Source organism: Sebastes fasciatus, chromosome 15 (genome assembly GCF_043250625.1).
Source record: "Sebastes fasciatus isolate fSebFas1 chromosome 15, fSebFas1.pri, whole genome shotgun sequence".
NCBI lineage: Eukaryota > Metazoa > Chordata > Actinopteri > Perciformes > Sebastidae > Sebastes > Sebastes fasciatus.
In genome coordinates, this window is record NC_133809.1 from 12,117,270 (window position 1) to 12,131,489 (window position 14,220).

General features: G+C 40.2%; 2 protein-coding genes across 2 annotated transcripts; one reads left to right on the forward strand and one right to left on the reverse strand.

Moving 5' to 3' along the window:
* Positions 1-1,624: 1,624 nt before the first annotated feature.
* Positions 1,625-5,685, reverse strand: rsad2 (radical S-adenosyl methionine domain containing 2). Its single transcript, XM_074661459.1, has 5 exons — positions 5,313-5,685; positions 4,687-4,848; positions 3,595-3,974; positions 2,180-2,212; positions 1,625-2,034 (listed from the first exon to the last, which is right to left on the reverse strand). Exons 1-5 carry the CDS (start codon positions 5,620-5,622, stop codon positions 1,870-1,872), a joined length of 1,050 nt encoding a protein of 349 aa, XP_074517560.1. The 5' UTR covers positions 5,623-5,685; the 3' UTR covers positions 1,625-1,869.
* A 1,446-nt stretch (positions 5,686-7,131) lies between these two features.
* Positions 7,132-13,942, forward strand: cmpk2 (cytidine monophosphate (UMP-CMP) kinase 2, mitochondrial). The gene is made up of 5 exons (XM_074660719.1): positions 7,132-7,795; positions 9,395-9,509; positions 9,890-10,091; positions 10,296-10,529; positions 12,533-13,942. Exons 1-5 carry the CDS (start codon positions 7,175-7,177, stop codon positions 12,651-12,653), a joined length of 1,293 nt encoding a protein of 430 aa, XP_074516820.1. The 5' UTR covers positions 7,132-7,174; the 3' UTR covers positions 12,654-13,942.
* The last annotated feature ends 278 nt before the right edge of the window (positions 13,943-14,220 follow it).

The following is a 14,220-nucleotide window of genomic DNA, read 5'->3' on the forward strand; positions in this document are numbered from 1 at the left end:
TACCCAGATACCCCCAGCATAACCTATGTGGGGCCCACATAACCATGTTGGCTGGGATATCCCTAATGCAATGGAGGTGAGTGGAATTTAGTTTTTGGTGTAATTTTCACTAGATTTTGTCTGTATTGGGATGGATATCTCAAAAAACCTGAGCAAGTAAAATCAAATTAATACACATGCATAAAAAAAATTTGTTTTTAAAAATGTGCTGTTAAATCAGAGTAGGTTTTCTTGAACTCGAGGGGGCCTCAAGTCTGCAGAGACTTCCCAGCAAAATGAGGTTCAGTTAAGTTTCATTTCATGCACTTCAATGGCATACAAATAACAACTAGTTTACATCCAAGTTGTTTTTTGTACTGCAACTATAACATGGACGATACTACAAGTAAATGTATACTCATGTATATCATGTTAGTTTACTATTTAAAATACTTGTAGTCCATTTTTTAGTTTGTGAAAGTATACTTTAAACAATACTCTCAGTAAACTACTGCAAAGTATACTTGTATGTTTTCTTTACGTTAATTTATAGGACTTAGCGAAATATACTTTTCTGTATACTTTTCAGTATAAGCCAAGAATACTTCAGCTCTCAGTTGCAGGACTGAAGTGAAACCTTTGATAAATGTAATGTATAACCTCTGCAATCGCCTTTTTCCAAGAGACGGTTCAATATACTAGTACAATATTTACTCACTTCCCTCTAGTGGTACTTTGTAGTATACAGACATGCTGTAGTTTGCAGATATTATTTTTCCAAGTTTTGAGATCCAGGACAAATTAATACATCCCTAATGCAATGGAGGTGAATGGAATTTAGTTTTTGGTGTCATGTTTCAATATGAGCACCAAACACTACATTTATTTTGCCTCCTCTGTATTGGGATGGATATCTCAACACACAAGCAAGTAATACCCAAACTATACACATGCATAAAAACAATGTTGTTGTTGTTTTTGGTGAATTTAAAAAAAAAAATCTGCTGATAAAACAGAGAAGATTTTCTTGAACTCCAGGGGCCCTCAAGTCTGCAAAGAGTTCCCAGCAAAATGAGGTTCAGTTTAGTTTCATTTCATTCACTTGAATGACAAACAAATACGCTCTCATCTGCAGGACTGAAGTGAAAGGAAAGGCAAAAATAGAAGAAATACAATGTACAATGACTGTGCTTTGATTTGTATACTGTACTTGTCTACCAGGTTGCTAAGACAATTTAGAAACTAGAGACCTCAACAGTATGGATAACAGGACAGAGCAGTCTGCTCAGCAGGATAGACTAGTTATTGAGGATTACAATCTTAGAATTCATTTCATTTGTCAGAGTCAGCCATGGCAACTGTTCAACTTCCTTTACACCTTACAAGAGCCAGGGTGACTGGTTTCTGCTCTGCTATAATGGGATGAAATGCCAGGAAACAAATTGTTCATGAGCAAAAAGTAGTTATATTAAAGTTGTTTAAACAAAAGTCATGTAAAATGTATTTTTCCACATCAGTTTATAGCTGTTTTTCTTATGCCAGGAGCTTTAGACTGGCCTTTAATTGGCCATAATGTAATAAAGTGACTTTTTATGATAATTGAGGGTGCTACATATGGAGCAAAATAAAATGAAATAAAACATAATTTTTTTAATGGAAAAATATTTTTATTAAAGCAGATTTGCTCACACAAGTGTCTACCGTGCAAGAAAACAATATACTTTATATACAACAATATATATCTATTTATTTATCAAAAAAATATTTTTTAATTTCTTAACACTTTTTTTAAACAACCATAAGCAGTGCAGTAAGTGACAACAGTTACAGACATACAGTAAATAAAGATAAAAACACCCAAAGCTCAACAAAGGTAAATCAAGCGGATTTTCACCACTCCAGCTTCATGTCAGCTTTGCTCCACACATATTTCCCTCCTCTCTTGAGAAACATCTTTTCATCGAAGCCGCTAAAGCAGATGGCCTCCTTCACGCCGACATCGAGGATGGATTTAGACGGGTCCTTCCGTCCCTCTCGACAGTCCAGGAAGCGCATCTGGAAAATGAAGAAAGAGGAAATCAGCTATAAATGCTTTAAATGTGGTACGCTACCTGTGTATTGAACAGTTAGAAGACAAAAAATGAAAAGTAGCAATATTAAGAGGAGTCTTTTTAGTCCATAAACAATATACGGTACTTACGTATTCATCCAGGATCAGGTAGGAGTTCCTCATCTGTGAAGACAAAGAAGACAACAAACTTCAGTTATGTTCGTCTAGCATCTGATTCCTGATATTGTCACACTATTTACACGCTAGCAACACTGCTGATGTTGCTCCACTCCAAATAGAAAATGTCCTACAAAAATATTCCAGTATTATTTCTGACAAGATTCAGGATGAGTTGGGCCTTGGGTCGGGGGCAGACTGGGACTGAAGTTCAGCCCAGGACTTTGAGATAGAGAGGCTGAAAATATTTTGGCAGGAATTTAAACACTAATACATTTTTTTTTGTGGTACAAGGGCGTAGGTTTGTTTAGTCATAATAACTTCCGTTTGATGGGACCAGATTAAACCTGTCTAACCTCAAATATTTACCTAGTGTTTCCTGATATGATCTTCTCCTAGCCCCAGTGGTGTCCCTACCTAACCTACGCCCTCATTGTGGTATAAAGAAAATATGATGATGACCTAAAAGGCACTTTAGGATGTCTCGCTGACACCTGTCACCTCAGTTTGTACAAGCACGTCACCACCGCACTGAATCAAAACAAGACCAGTCAGGCAAGCTGAGGTGAGCTTGTGACAGCTTGTGATGGTCACGATGAAAATAAACAGATTTCAACAAAAGTGAGGATCAGTCCAAATTTGGAGGGGCCGCTCGTATCCCCCCCTCAATACTGAAAATATTAGATTGGCCTAGGTGTACATTTCAACTTGTTAAAACTCAATAAAGATCTCTATTTATTTTTTTAAAAAGACAAAAAAAAGAAAGACAGGACCCTCACAGGACCCGTAATAAACTAAAGGTAATTTTATACTCCAATTATGGGACATCTAATTTGATTTCTTGCTTACTATCTCTTTCCCATTCACTTTAAAATTCCACTGTTGATGTGCTTAGTGTGATGGGAACATTTTGATGACAGTTAATACATTTAGCCACAAGCGGTATTGTGACCATTGTTTATTTCCCATATTTATACCCTGGTTTTGTGAAAACAGAGAGGCTTATATCTGGGCAGGACACCCCAGGTGAATGGGAATATTATATAGGAATGAATAACATGGGTATCATAGCATTATTTTGATATCAATATGTACAAACTATACAAACTCGCGCTTCATTTTTCACTCGTTCAATAAAATGGGACAGATTTTGGTGAGATTTGACTAGCTGTCATTCTTTTAGAGATGTCACCGTATCTCAATAAGAGAATTTTGTTACTGTAAACCATATAAAGCCCTAATTTCATGCATTGATTAACTGATTCGCTGATGTTTTTGTAAAGTTACTACCCAAAATCAGATGTTTCTAAGTCTATGGGTATAAGTTTGTGCATGTAAACATATCTACAGTCATATTTGTTGCCACTGATAACAATCTCATGTCATACCTTCTCATTGGACTCAGGAACGAGGCAGGAGACGCTGCTGTGTCTTTCCAGAAACTCCTGAAACATCTGCTCGCTGATGACGAACCTCTCCGCCTCTCTCAGGGCATCCTCTCCTGCATTTTCCCCGTCGATCAGCAGACACTGGAACACCTTCCAGCGGACCGGGTTGAGCTGGAGGATGTTCTCCGCCATGTCTTCGTCGATGTTGAAGGTATTGATGACCGAGTTGATTTTGAACGCCACTTTGTACTGCTGGCACCAGATGCGAATCTTGTGGAGGTTGTCAATGTGGCTCTTCTTGCCCTGAGCTCTGCCAATCAGCTGATTGGTCTCTTCATCAAAACTGTCGCAGGAGATGGCCAGGATGTCCAGATCATCGCCTGGTGGTGGGGGGAGAGAGAGAGAGAGAGAGAGAGAGAGAGCAGCATTTTTAAGATGATGCATAACATTTGCATTGGTGCATTTTTCTTCTTAGACCAAAATTATGCTCCCAACTAGTGTGCAATATGGTAATACAATAAGAAAATTGAATTGCCCCCCCTTGGTGCGAATGAAACGCCACAAAAGTGCCCTCTTGGATGCACCTATGATAGATAAAACATGATAAAGTGTCCTCTAGGTTGCCCTTCCAGTGGAGAAAACAAAATAAAGTGTCCTCTAGGGTGCCCTTCCAGTAGAGAAAATGTGATAAAGTGCCCTCTTGAATGCCCCTAAGATAGATAAAACATGATAAAGTGTCCTCTAGGGTGCCCTTCCAGTGGAGAAAATGATAAAGTGTCCTCTAGGGTGTCCTTCCAGTGGAGAAAACAAGATAAATTGCCATCTATGGTGCCCTTCCAGTGGAGAAAACATGGTAAATTGCCCTCTTGCATGCCCCTATGGTAGATAAAACATAAAAGTGCCCTTCCAGTGGAGAAAACACGATAAGGGGGCCCTCTAGGGTGGCTTTAAGATAAAGAAAACATGACGCAGTGCCATATAGGCTGCCCTACATGCTAGAAAACTGTATCACATGCAGTTGGTGCCCTTTTTTTAATTTGTTTTTTTCCGCCCTTGCCCCTGAGACAGCCTGAGCCCGCCACTGGTTCTTACCATATTTCTGGAACCACTTTTCTCTGATCATGCTTCCATTGCTGACGATGCTGACACTCGGGAGCTGGAGGTCCTGTTTGCAGAACTGGACTAACTTCCCCAGGAAGTCTCCTTTCTCGTGCAAGAAAGGCTCTCCTCCGGAGAAATTGATCTTCTCCATGCCTAACAAACAGAGTGATGTATTTTTAATTGAATGCAAGATGTTTGACACCACACACACAATAATATATCCTCCTGGGAACTGAGTTAAAAAAAAGTGTCTTCCAATTACTTTTTTTTGTGATTTCCTTCCTATTTAGGGTTAAAAGAAAATCTTAATAATTTATGCTTGTTAAACTTTATTTTTATTGTCCACTGTAGTGGACTACAGGACTATTTCAGTGTGAAAAGATTATGGCTGTATGTGATATTAAACCAAGAATACATTCAAATTAATTTAAAAAAAACACACACATGCCATATCACTGGAAAGCCTAGGAAGTCCTCTTTACAATACACCAGGGGTTGATAGAGTAGGTCAAAAGAGTAAGAGGATATGCATGTGGACAAAATGTCCACTATACAGAGGACACATGTCAATGGACTGGGTCTCAGGAGGATATAGAATATATACTGATCATATTTACCTGATTCCTTCAGGAGTTTCAGGCCCTTCTTGGCTTCATCCAGAGGCAGCACGAAGGATGTTTTTGCAGTGTGGAAGCAAAAGCCACATTTGTAGTTACACTTGCGTGTGAAATGATAGTTGACACTTGTTGGAGTGGTTGCATCTCGGATTTTGCATTCGTCCACTTTTCTGTCGTCGGGTGAAACGGATGATTTTGCAGGTGTCCGGTAACAAACTTTAGAAAAGAAGCTTGCAAAAATGTGCTGCAAGATGTTGATGCAGAGCTGCAGCAGCAGCATCGGAGACGCGACCACAGAGGAGAATTGCATCTTTTCAAACCGGTCGTGGATAACAACACCTGCTACTGTCGATGTCGATGTTGATGCGTCTTTATATAGAGAGGGCTGCAGGCAGGGCAGAGATGGAAACTCAGTCAGCTGGTCGGCTCATAGTTTCTGTTTACAAACATCGAAAACGAAACCCAGCTGGGATCAGAGAACGTGCGGTGAGAAAAACATGACGCTGCAGGCGAAATTATAAAGCACCCATTATTTATGATAGATTGCAGTCATTACACAGATGCAACAATGATAAGAATTAGGGAAATTTATGTGATGTGAGATGCTATTTGAATATAACAATGCTGAGTTGTAACAATGCTTTTGATAAACAGAAGAAAATCAGTCAAATTCCTGCATCTTCAACCACATAAATAGTTTCAAGTTTATTTGTCATATGCATTTAAAAGTACAGTGTACAGTGAAATGCAATGAAATGCATTTTACCCTGGCTCTCTCTCTCTCAGCCCTTAAAATCTATAAATAGTACAGTTGATAAATACTCAAATAAATAAGACAATACCTGAGAATACAATTATAAAACAACCTAAAACATCCATAAAACAATCCACAGCTCTGCATTCATTTAGTGCTACAGTTCAGTAGTCTGAACTAATAAAAGATTATTGCAGATTTCAGAGCTATGCAGTTTTTTTTTTGTGTTCTTATCTGCAAGCCTTTCACCTTTATTCATCTCTGTTAATAAATAATTTCACCACAAGTTCCGTTTCTTCTATCTACAATGTATTTATCAGTCCTGCCCAACCTGAAGAAGTATGCACCAGCTGACACCACAATGAGGTCACCTAACTGTGACACAATTACAGAACAACTAGTTCTTCAGGTGTCTCAGACTTTTCTATAAACATAACTTAGAGCCAAGGCAAGCATTTCTCAACTTGCACAATGCACCCATTATTTATGACAGATTGTAGTCATCACACAGATGCAACAATGATGAGAATTAGGGAAATGTATGTGATTTGAGATGCTATTAAATATAACAATGCTGAGTTGTGATAAACAGAAGAAAATCAGTCAAATTCCTGCTATGCAGAGGATTTTTTTTTTCAATATTATATTTATTGTTTTTTTATTCATTTTGAAACAACAGAACAAACATTCACAAACGTCCCCAATAATAACATTATGCAGAGGATTTTTTGTTTTTATCTGCAAGCCTTCCACCTTTATTCATCTCTGCTTATGAGTAATTTCACCCCAGGTTTCTTTTCTTCCATCTATAATGTCTTTATCAGCCCTGCCCAGCCTGACTAAGTGTGCACCAGCTGACACCAAAATGAGGTCACCTATGTGTGACACAATCAGCAACTATTTCTTCAGATGTCAAACTCAGACTTTTCTAAAAACATAACTTAAGAGTCAAGACAAAACATTTCTCAGCTTGCACCACCCTATAGGAGGCTGTAAGTTTCGTTTTCCCTCCTCAGCGCAGTTAACTTTCGTTTTCCCAGCAACTCCTCCTCTCAGTCATGCGCATTTAAAACCAGATAGGAAACTGTTTCAGTGCGTAAAAACAAACATGGCACGACGCATAACATCTCTTCTGCCTCACCGCTGGTCCTCTCGTGTTTTCTCAGTGGAGCTGGATGGAGGAGCAGACTTCTACTTTACAACTCAAGAGAAGCACCGAGGAGGAGGAGGAGGAGGAGGAGGAGGAGGAGAAGTGCCGCTGGTGTTCAGAGAAGTACCGAACCGTGCTCGGTGTTATTCTCTCTTTGTATGCAGCAGCGACAGAATCAGACGTGCCAAGTTTTACTGGGAGCTCAAAGACAAATTGTTGAGAGACTTGCCTCCAGAGTGTCATTTGTCTCCCATGTCCTCGTTTCTGCCAAATGTCAGGGATTCTCTCTTGAAGGGCTACTTTTTAAAAGATCATTCAGAGAGTTCATCCCCAACAGAGCGACTATTGAGAGACTTAATACAGCAGGATCCGGTGTTAGTGTGTTCATACTTAAGATGTGAGGACAGCCAGATGTGGACTCAGCATCTGTGGTCTCCTGAAGACAAACAAACCGTGGACATGTCAGAGGGTTACTATGTGGTGCCCTCAGAAGAGCCAGAATATCACCCATCTACTCTCAACATCATCAACTCTGATGTTTTCTACAGTGTTGAGGAGGCCTGTGAAGTTCTTAAAGAGGTTATTATAGTCTCACTGTGATATGCACACACCTGTTTTACAATTACATAAACAAAAAGTGTATCAAATTTGTTCAAAATGTACCTTAAAGGGAGATTTGTCAAGTATTTAATACTCTTATCAACATGGGAGTGGACAAATATGCTTTCTTTATGCAAATGTTTGTATATATTTATTACTGGAAATCAATTACTAACACAAAACAATGACAATTATTGTCCAGAAACCCTCACAGGTACTGCATTAAGCATAAAAAAATAGGCTCAAATCATAACATGGCAAACTGCAGCCCAACAGGCGACAACAGCTGTCAGTGTGTCAGTGTGCTGACTTGACTATGACTTGCCCCAGAAACTGCATGTGAGTATCATAAAGTGGGCATGTCTGTAAAGGGGAGACTCGTGGGTACCCATAGAACCCATTTACATTCACATATCTAGCTAGTATGATACAAATGGATTCCTTAGGTTGTCTAGTTTCATATGATACCAGTATCTTCACTTCAGCTTTAAAACTGAGCCCGCTACAACCTAAAAATCAAAAGTCGTGTTAATGCATTAAAGAAATTAGTGGCATTAAAATGAATTTGCGTTATTATCACAGAATTATCACGTTAACTTCATTTGCAAGACTAGTGCAGTGCCGAGTGTGAATTGGATTGGATGAACGATTCTGTGAATGAGGAAATGGAGTGATTTAATATGACATACATACATACATACATACATACATAGAGAATACTTCCTTTATGGTTACATGATGCTGCTAAAGTGCCACCTATTGGCCAAATGGGACCAAATTTGCCATGGTCACTCAGACATCATATCTACACATGTCCACCAAACGTGGTCACAATAACACAAAGCGTTCAGGAGAAGTGACATTTTTTGTAATATAAGCCCTGCCCACAACATTTGAGCTAAATTTGAGGGTCAACTATAGCAGAACTGTATGGAACAGCAAAAATCCCAAAAAGTGAATATCTCCGACTTGGTCCAGAGATGCTCTGTACCAGATTTGGTGACGATTGCTCAAAATTTGTAGGAGGAGATGCAAAGAATCTGATTTGGATAAAATTCAAAATAGTGGAGAATCCATCTAGACGTAAATGTGCATGGCTTGTATAAATAGATTTGTCTGGACCCAGAAAATCCGTGAAAAAAATAATTTTGTTTCCTAGACTTAATGTTCAAAAGTTACAGGCTAAAATGTAAAGTACATTGCTATAGCGCCACCATCTGGCCAAATTGCACCACATTCGACTCTGCACTTCCTCGGGTCCTGAGCAATACACCCGCCGAGTGTGAAGTAGATCGGCGGTTCTCGAGATATGCGGAGGACATACAGAAAGACAGACAAACAGAGATTCCTTGCTTTATAGTTAGACATATAAATATTGCTTCATTTGCAAGATATGGCAAAATGGCACACTCTTGTGGTAGAGGCAGGTATAGCACCTTGGCTCAAAGTGGTTCTTAATGCTTCCATTTATCTATCAGTGCCAGGTGGCCCACAGTAGTGTGTGTTCATGCGCACCACAGTCAATGACTCCCTCCTGCCTCCTCTCACAGCAGCAAACTGATCTTGTCTGTTCTGCAGTGCGGTGACATCATCCCAGAGGCGACGTCTGCGCTGGAGCTGCTGCCCGGCCGAGCGGAGGCCAGAAGTAAACCAGACTTCCCTGTTATTGTCATAGAGGGCCTGGATGCCACAGGTTAATGCCATTACCTCATAAATAAATACGGGATCAGTTTGATGTATAGATGTCTCGCTAAAGTGATGGCCAGTTGTTCTCTGCTAAAGCCATTATCTGCCCAGTGAGCTCCGCCTAATGGAATATCATGTATCATGACCTCAGGAAAGTTACATCATTGTGAAAATGGTTTATTGAAGAGCTCGCTCGTCTAATGTTCTTGGCAAAAAAACCTCGTGAAAACTCAGCCGTGTAGGTTGGATGGGAGTTTTCAAGAGTCACTTCAGTTCTTTATTACATTTTAAAAGAAAGAAAAATATAATGAATTCTACTTTTTGTTCTCTGAAAACTCTCCCAGTCTTTTGAGTCTTCTTTCCTCCCTCCCTCTTTTCACATCACAGGTAAGACCACTCTGACCGAGTCTCTGAGGGATGCTCTAGGGGCCTCTCTTCTGCGCTCCCCTCCGCAGTGCCTGTCCCCCATGAGGGCCCGCTTTGATCAGGAGCCGCCCCTCATCCGCAGGGCCTTCTACGCCCTGGGGAACTACATCACGGCAGAACAAATAGGCCAGGAGGCCACGAAGACACCTGTCATCGTTGACAGGTAAAAGACAGCTGAGATGTCGCAGGTGCTGTGACGTTTGCCTGTCGTGTGACCCATTTTGAGATAGAAGGGACAATAGATACATCCCACTGGGATCTAGACCTACAGTTTTAATGTTTAACATCTCCTACTCCACACCTGTGAGTTCCTTGATCATCCATCCATCATTCACCTTTCAATCCGCCATCCATTATCCGTCCCCAGATTCTGGCACAGCACGGCAGCGTACGCCATCGCCACGGCAGTGAGCGGTCCGGTGGGCAACCTTCCAGCGGAGGGCTCGGAGGTTTACCGTTGGCCCGGTGACCTGCTCCAGCCCACCCTGGTGGTCTTACTCACTCTGGACCCTGAGGAGAGGAAGAGGAGGCTGAGGGACAGAGGTCAAGGAAAGACCGTAGAGGAGCAAGAGCTGGACCACAACAAGCTTTTCAGACTCAAGTGAGATATTACATGTTATTAAATGTACATAATGTATGGGTATGATACATACATGTTTAAGGCATTTAAAATACTGGGTGGAGCTAATTGTTTTCATTATCAATTCATCTGCTAATTGCTCCTTTGATTAAATGATTTATTGTTTAGTCCAGTGGTTTTCAAAGTGGGGTCCAGGGACCCCTCAGGGGTCCTTGAGGGGTTCCTGGGGGTCCGCAGCAAAAAGGGGAATAATTTATTTTCACTATAAATCAATCCATTAGTAACACAATGACATAATGTATGACTATTTTGGTCATCGGTTTCATACACTTTCTGTAATTAAACATCTAAAAGCAAAGATCCTGTCAGACGGGAGACCCTTGAACAAAATCTTATCAAATGGGGCACCATGGTTTAAATTGTGTCAGTTTAGGGGTCCTTCTTGATGTGAAAAAGTTGGGGAACCACTGGTTTAGTCTACAAAATGTCAGAAAATTGTGAAAAATCACCAATCACAATTTTCCAGAAACCCAAGGCGATGACTTCAAATTGCTTGTTATGTGCGTCAAAAAGTCCAAAATCCAGAGATATATAATTTACTGTCAGAGAAAAGCAACCAATGCTCAGATTTGACATAAAGAATACATTTTTACTTGATGTCTTAATATCAAAATAGTTGGTATTTCATTTTCTGGAGATTGATTAATCAACTTTATCATTTCAGCACAAATACTGGGATTACTTTTCCTAAAGCAAGTGAAATAAACTAGGCAACTAGGGGGTGTTAAGAAAATATTGAAAATATTGAGTATTGCGATATTACAGTATGTTTTATAATACTTTATCGATTCTAAAAAACACTGCATCGATTTTTAATTAATAGTTTACATGCAAAGATGAACTCGGTCAATACTTAATTTCATTTGCAAAGATATGCGCCCTCTCAGCATATCAATCCCCGTTCTGATTGCATAAAAAAGTCAACTTTTTTTACTCAGATTTTATGCATATGGCGGTGTTTTCTTTATACTATGACAGTTTTCCTAAAATTAGTTTTTTAAAAAATCACAATATATCACCTTGCTTAGACTATCGCAATATGTCGCAATATATTGAATTTTAACTCCTGTATCATGATACGTATCGTATCACCAGATTCTTACCAACACACAGCCCTAATTGCAACATAAATATAGCTCTGTAGGTGTCTTTGAGATTGCATTGTACGCACATTCTATTAATCTGACTGAGGTCCAGCGTGACAGTACTACTGTATGTTACACAGAGTGGGTAATGACGGGAAGAGAGAGAGAGAAAAAAACCCCACAGTAGACACACTTAGCGATGTGACATGTGGACAAATGTTCTACAGTCTGTGATGAAAAAAGTTCTCTGCGAGTGTGAAAACATGAAACCACAGATGGGCTGCTACAGACTGTACTGCACGTTCCACTGAGTCAGGTCAGCTCAGTCTTAGTCTGATCCATCAAACACTTAACAATCAATTGCTGTCCCGTGGGGGAAGCGGCTGATGAGAAAGAACAGGTGATTAGTTGCTGAGCTGTTGTGCTCCATTAAGCTGGTCAAAACTCGGGCAAGGCGCTGGCTGCCCAGATAGTCGCTACGCAGACAGGTCGATGGCTACTTTCATTCATCCTCCGTCCTGACATAATGGCCTTTCCACACGGGACAGCCAGATGTTTGGGCCAGCAGAATTAGAAAATGGTGGGAGTCGACTGTCTGCCGCTGAGAGAGTGAGAGATTCTGCAGACTTGGTCAATCACTATCACAAGGACTATTCTTCATTTGTCTCCGGAAACGGCTGCGCTCGGAGCCATCTGTGTTGTTTCTCGTACTAAATTACTCACATGTTGCGCATTTTATCACTCTCCTCGCTGTTCACCAAAACTGTGACCAGTCAAAAAACACTCCTGATTATTCAGTGTAATGTAAAGTGTCATTTTGCTGTGTTTATATGCTCATTCTCTCCGCTTGTTGACCGATGTGTTTGTGTGTCTCTGCAGAGTGGAGAAGGCTTACCACAGGATCAGTGGCCCAGCATGCATCACTGTCGATGCCGGTCCTTCTGCAGACCAAGTGCTCCAGCAAGTGCTGCTTTTAATTAGGGGCAAATGCCACTTGTAAACAGTTCTCCATCTCCCCTGCTGTCGGCCAAAGCATCAAGTGGATGCAGTACCTCCTTTGGCCACTGGGTGCCAGTAAGGTGCTGTGAATGCGCTGGTTAGTGGGAGGAACGGTGGCCAGATTGGAGTGTGGAGAAGAGATTCTTTTCAGAATGAGTAAAGGTTGAATGGCCAGGGGCCAGAGCTGCATGCTACAATCAGAAATACATATTCATGTAGACACACACATTCAAGCACTGATTCTGACACACACACACACACAAAAGTATTGTAAAGAAAAGTGTGCACTTACAGTAACTGCTGTTGTGACCTCTCAGAAATCAGACCCTTCAGACACAGTGTAGCTGCACTTATGGATTACCACTTGAATTTGGACCGACACAGAGGAAATGGATAGAAACATTTGTGTAAACACCAGTCAGTTAAGCACACAAACAGACAAAAATCAAAAAAGATTAGGGCTGTCAAAATTAAAGCGACAACGCGGAAACGCAAATTCGTTTTAACGCCACTAATTTAATTAACGCATTAACGCAATCAATCTTTCGGAGGTTGTAGCGGGCTCAGTTTTCTATCCATTGGTACCAACCATGTCACACTAGCTTGTCGCAAAGGAGGATAAATAACGCTCCAAATTTGCGCTACATTTTGGCAAAGAAAAACTGGCATGGCCATTTTCAAAGGGGTCCCTTGACCTCTGACCTCAAGATATGTGAATAAAAATGTGTTCTATGGGTACCCACGAGTCTCCCCTTTACAGACATGTCCACTTTATGATAATCACATGCAGTTTTGGGGCAAGTCATAGTCAAGTCAGCACACTGACACACTGACAGCTGTTGTTGCCTGTTGGGCTTGAGTTTGCCTTGTTATGATTGGAGCAAATTTTTTATGCTAAATGCAGTACCTGTGAGGGTTTCTGGACAATATTTGTCATTGTTTTGTGTTGTTAACTGATTTCTAGTAATAAATATATACATACATTTGCATAAAGCAGCATATTGGCCCACTCCAATGTTGATAAGAGTATTAAATACTTGACAAATCTCTCTTTAAGGTCAATTTTGAACAGATAAAAATATGTGATTCATTTGTGATTAATCACAATTAATCATGGAAAAACACGATTAATCAGGATTAAATATTTGAATCAATTGACAGCCCAAAAAAAATATACAATAGACCGACAAGACTGAAAACACTGAAATAGGATCCAGTTAACATTCAGATAAAATACTTTTAAATTGTTGAAAAATATGTTTCAAATTAAAGAAAATAACACTAACTGTTTGGGGGTCTCTCCTTGTCTTACTTACATAAGCATACCATAGAAGTTATACAAACTGTATGTGCTTATATAAGTGCATATGAACTTTCTGTGAACACTGTTTTTTTCTTCTTTTCAAAATAAGAGTTTTTTTTTCCAGTGCACTGCAGATGGCAATTCCCTCATGTTCAACTGTGTGCTATTGACACAACTGATGCCACTCGTATTGATAACCTGTGTGGCTCACAGTGGAGCTATAGAGTACACTGAGAACATATAGTGCTGTTTGTACTTGATGTTC